This window comes from Galeopterus variegatus, unplaced genomic scaffold (assembly GCF_000696425.1).
Source record: "Galeopterus variegatus unplaced genomic scaffold, G_variegatus-3.0.2 Scaffold3717, whole genome shotgun sequence".
Classification (NCBI taxonomy): Eukaryota; Metazoa; Chordata; class Mammalia; order Dermoptera; family Cynocephalidae; genus Galeopterus; species Galeopterus variegatus.
Window position 1 is genome coordinate 55,857 of NW_007729828.1, and position 5,564 is coordinate 61,420.

Consider the following 5,564-nt stretch of genomic DNA (forward strand, 5'->3'; position numbering starts at 1 on the left):
TTCCATTCCCTCCTGTGCACTGGCACTCTTGCCCACACACTCTCTCTTCCCCCATTTCCACTACCCTATCTTACCTGGGTTTTTGCAGTGGTTTCCCTACAAGTCACTGAGCTACAAGTCTTTCTCCTCCAAACCGTGTTGCACACTGTTAACAGATTTGCCTTTCTAAAGCACACTCTGCTTGCCGCTCATCTTATGCTGAAAGCTTTTATTACACATTTTTCTACATCAGAAAATCCAAACCCTTACTCTAGTGTACCTTTCAACCCTGTTTTTCACTACTTCATTTTCAGCTAGTTATTGAAACTAAACTATTCTTTCTCATCTTGTATTTACCTGTCTTTGCCTTTGCTCATGGTTTTGTTTGTTTTGTTTTTTTCCCCCTGAAATATTTCCCCCATCTCTGCATATCTGAGGCATGATTCTTAGACTCACCTCCCCGATCTGAACAAAAACATGCACACACAAACCAATACATACTGCCCACTTGGAGTTAATGACTGCTTCTTCTGAACTGGCTTAGGACTTTATCTGAAACCTTTTTAATTTTTTTATCTTATAGCTTGAATTATATTTATTTTTACTCTGCCTTATTTCAGGAACTATTTGGAGCAACTTAGAAACAAATAACACAAGAAAAAATGAAAATTGGCAAAATCTGGATAAAGGGAATATAGATGAGATGAAGCCAGTGATGGCATTAGTTCCTGTAGGCTTACTAGAGGTGTTCCACACATTTGGTTCTAAGATATAGAGCAGCCAGAACAAAATCAGATACATCAGGTATGGAAGTCTTACAAAGAACACAAAAGTTATTCAGAACCAGCTCTTCCTGGTTCCAAGGCCAGACAGCAGTCTCTTGAGGACCCATTGTATAAATAGTTGCTTTGTAGAAGTACAGTGATTTCTGTCCATGTGGTTTCCTGCATAATCTTTCCAGTGTCCTTGAGAGTAGGATCTGAGTATACCCGTAGTACCTAACAGAACTTTGCAAATAACCGTTTGTCCAGTTTAAGTCAATGTTAAAATGTTTGTCTTCTTGAAACTTTGAACTTGCAGTCTTAGCTCCACCCTTTGGGACTACATATAAAGTCTAATCCAGAGGTCACAATTTATTTGTACAGAGACCAGGGAAGTAGTATAAAGGTGTGAACAGCACAGGTGTCAATAAAGAGTCTTGTGAAGGATTGGGACAGTGCTGTCTTAGAAAAGGAATTCAAATTCTTTTTTTTTTTTTCTTTAAATACTGTGCTAGCTAAATAAAACAGCTAGAGTACAGTTCAGGTGCTGCTAGTATTACCTCTTGTTGATCCCTTTCCCCTCACAAAATCATGACCATATTTCAGAAAATATTTATTACATACCTTTACCTTTCAAATAATTTATTCTGTCAGATTTTTGAGTTCATTTTTGTTTTGGGGTTAACTCTACTCAAAAACTCATTGAATTGTTTTCAGTAGTACTTAAAATCATAGGTTAGGTTTATTAATTTAAGAAAGCCTACAATATACTTTGCATTATGCTTATTATTTTTGTAAATATTATATGATTAAATTACATTATTTGTTATTTTAGGGTATAAATAGTTTTGAAGTTCAGAAACAAAACTGTTGCTGGCTCCTGGTTACACACAAACCTTGTGTAAAAGATGATGTGGTAAGTTTTTATATATAAATTTAGAAATAAACTTAAATTCACAGTTACTTTAAATACATATGAAAAGAATAGAAAATTCAAGGTGATTTTTGTGTATAATTATAATGGCTGAAGATTATACAGCCAGAGAGCTTTCATTACAATGGCTTTTTTGGGTTGTAGGAGATAAAAATGTGCAAGTAAAAATATGCAGGCATTACTTACTGCTGCTTAACAAAACATCCTCTTCGACATAGCAGAAAGTTCATGGACATTGGACACAATTTAGATCCAAATATCTTTCACTTCTGGCATTTAATAACTCTGTAACCTGGGACAAATTATAGAAGGAGAAGGGGATCAGCACTATCTATATTTTATCAGCTTCACTGATGTAAATAAATTATACATTATTTACCTGGATTGCTTCTTGAAAATCTTCGTATCTGTGGTGGGTTATTTAATTTCCCAAATTAAAGTGTTTAGGTGAATTCATATAAGTTTGTGTTAGCCAGGCCCTCTTCATTCCCACTGAATTTAGAAATTCAATTATGTCTTAAGCAAAGAAGATAATTTATTTAACTGGAAAGGACAGGGTGGAGCTAGAACAGGCACTGCTGATTCAGATTCTCAGATGTTGTCTTCAGAGTGCTCACTCCATCTCCATCTCTGGGTACTGGTCCTCTCTTCGTGTTTGCCTTTATTCTCTACTGCTGCAGATGGTCTTCTTTGTGGCAGGAATGATAGCTGCCAGCAACCCCAGCAGAAAAAAGATTTCTTTTTCCTAAGATTCATGTATCAGCTTCCAGAGAAGGACTCTGAGTTGTTCTGCGTGGATTAGGTGTGCTCTCCCTTAGATCAATTATTTTTGCTAGTGGGATGGAATAATATCCTCAGTCAGACATAGGCAATTGGTACCTCCGATATTATGATAGGGAGAGTGATGAGTGACAGCGCCATGATTGACAGTCCCACTAGAATCAGATGGTGTGAAGGAGGGGGGATGCTGCCCAGGGAAATAATAACTCTCCTGTATAAATTCTAGCTCAGACATAACATTACATATTTCACGAGGTGGTCAGGCAGTACCACAGGATAGACTATAATACAAGTGCAGCCAGGGTAAAGAGGTGGTAAGAGCAACCCAGAGAAGAGACCGGTGCATGACTCAAGGTTATTAAGAACAGAGAGCGCATACACCAGGCTCAAGTGGTATAGTGTTTACTTACAACAAGAGGAAAGAGACAGTATACAAGATCCAGCCCTTTGCAATGAGTCAGTCCCCATGGCTAGCAGATCGTCCCACAGCTGATGCAGGCAGCGTGGCTGCACCCACCTCACTTCATACTGCAGTAAAAGGACCCCAACCCTTGCCCCGTGGGGTCCAGAATAAAAAAAGCTGGGGACATACATGAGGGCTACTGATCCACATGTGGCTAAGCAGTTCCAAGGGAAGTTTACATGTGCCCAGTTCCAAGGAGCAGGAACACACTGGCTGTGCCCTGAGCTCTTTGTATACAATGCGATTTGTGACTTACCAGTGCTCCTGGTTCCTCTTGGGAATGAAGGGGAGGCATCAGGCTGTGCGTGGACCCTTCTCTCACATCACAATTTGCGTCTATCTCAATTTAATAACAAAGAATTTAAACAGTTCTCCTAGTACAGTTTTTATTATATCACATTCCTTAATGAAAAGTCTGTTACAGAATTAAATACATTTGTAGCTTACTTTTTCAAGGTACAGTTATAAATGGAAAAAAATGGTACAGAAGGTTTATGGGAGAATTGGAAATGAGGTCTTTTAAGAAAATTAAAAAATTAATAAGTTTTTGGTGAAAGAAAACCAAGACAGCAGAGGGAATAGTTACTGCAGAAAAAGTATGCTGAGCGTCTGAAAGTTTCTATGAAAAATGTAGTTATATATGGGGCAAAGGGTCACCAAAGGACAGGATCATACAGTGGGGTCTGATATTATCACTTTTCATTTATCTAGATTATAGCGCTGAGGAAAGCAAATGGTGATGCCATTTTGAAATTTGAACCATTTGTTCTTCATGTGCAGTGTCGACAGTTGCAGGATGCACAGATTCTGGTAAAATTTTGTAATAATACTGGAAGTTATAGGTCTTTGGGTATATTTAATTTTAGGTTTTAAATCTTCTATAAAAAGTAATGTGATATTAATGTTAGTTTATTCAACTAGTTTTTAATTATTCATTTGTTAGATCAGTCTATTTATTTACTTATTTATTTATTTTTAGTATTAGGAAAAAAGAGTAACTAATAATTACTAGCAAAACATAATATCCAAATTGTGGTTCCTCTTTTCTTCCTTAACCTTTCTATTTATAAATTTTGCCTCAACATTTTATATTTTGTTTTTGCTTGTTAAGCTTTTAGAAAAAATATTGTGGAACTGTATGTAAAATTAAGTGTTTTAAAGAATATTTCATTTTCTCGTCATTTAAATAAGTATTAGGTAAACATCTGTTTAGTCTTCATTCTCTATTTCATCTCCTTGTTCATCTTTATACTTTTTATGTGTTTATATGTAAATTTAAATTTCATTGCGAGCATTCATTCAACAAAAACGCATGCCCATGTATCAGGCACTAGCTGTACAGTGATGAACGAGGTTAGTGACTGTCTTGGTTTCTTCCTAAAAGTTGGGAGACAACAAAAACAAATAAGTGAACAGGCAAATAAAGAAAACAACTCCAATTTGCTAAATGTTCTAGGAAAGAAAAAAACAAGCTAGTAAGAGAATAGCGTGAAGGGCAGCCTACTTTAGGACAGGCTCCTCTGAAGAGGTTTCTTTAAGCTAAGACTTAAAGGGACAGGAAGAGCTAGGCATGTAAGTGGGAAAATGAACATTCCAGGCAGATGGAAAGGTATATGCAAAGCTTCTGTAGCAAGAAGAGCTTGGTGTGTTCACAGAACAGAAAGAACAGTGGGTCTAGAGAGGAAATGGAAAGAGAGGGTGAGAGAAGGAGGCCAAGTGGTTTAGGGCCTTGTAGACCAAGATAAAAAGTTCTGATTGTTTTCTGAGTGCAAGGAGAAGTTATTGAAGGGACAGTTCTAAGCAAGGGGTGGCCGAATGAGGTTTTTGTTCTGAAAAGCTCAATTCTGCTCCAGCTTAGAGAAAGGAATGCAGTAAGTGGAATCAGTTAGGAGTTGGTCGCAGTGATCTAAGTGGGAAATGGTGGTGGCTTGGCCGAAGGTGATAACACCGAAGAAGGCGAGATGGGGATAGAGTCAAAATATATTTGTGTTTAAATCAACAAACTTGTGGGGTTGCCTAGGAAGGACAGCCAGAGGGAGAAGGGATAAAAAGGATCAAGTATAACTCTTTAGGTCTGGCTTGAGCAGCTGGATGTATGGCAGTTCCTTTACTCAGATGGGGAGTGCTGGAGGTTGAAGGGGTGAGAATCAAGAATTTGAATTCTCTCTTAATTATAAAGTATCTTTTTTTTTATGTTCTATGCAAATACTATGCCATTTCATTTTATTGTTATTTTAACATTTATGTGTACATATTTGTGGGGAACAGTGTGTTGTTTCAGTACATGCACATACTGCACAATGAATAGTTTTGTATCTTAGTCCACTACTTCTCCTCCTCACCCCACCTGCCAGTCTCGCCATTTTATTGTTATTTTAACATTTATGTGTACATATTTGTGGGGAACAGTGTGTTGTTTCAGCACATGCACATACTGCACAATGAATAGTTTTGTATCTTAGTCCACTACTTCTCCTCCTCACCCCACCTGCCAGTCTCGTACCCATTGTTCTACTCACTACTTCTATGAAAACCGCTCAAGGATATGAAAAAATGTTCAAAATCACTAATCATCAGGGAAATGTAAATTAATATCACCTTCTGTTGTAGCTCCCTAGACTCTCCTATTTTCTATTTTCTTTTTTTT

The 5,564-nt window shown here is 37.3% G+C and overlaps 1 protein-coding gene across 2 annotated transcripts in view; it reads left to right on the forward strand.

Moving 5' to 3' along the window:
* The window catches only part of TYW3 (tRNA-yW synthesizing protein 3 homolog (S. cerevisiae)), a 23,486-nt gene that overhangs the window by 1,671 nt on the left and 16,251 nt on the right, over positions 1-5,564 (forward strand). The window contains exons 2-3 of one of the 2 annotated variants that reach the window (XM_008585794.1): positions 1,576-1,656; positions 3,629-3,727. In XM_008585794.1, the coding sequence (XP_008584016.1) occupies positions 1,576-1,656; positions 3,629-3,727 (180 nt within the window). The remainder of the gene's footprint in view (positions 1-1,575; positions 1,657-3,628; positions 3,728-5,564) is intronic. The other variant, XM_008585795.1, reaches the window with a different exon arrangement.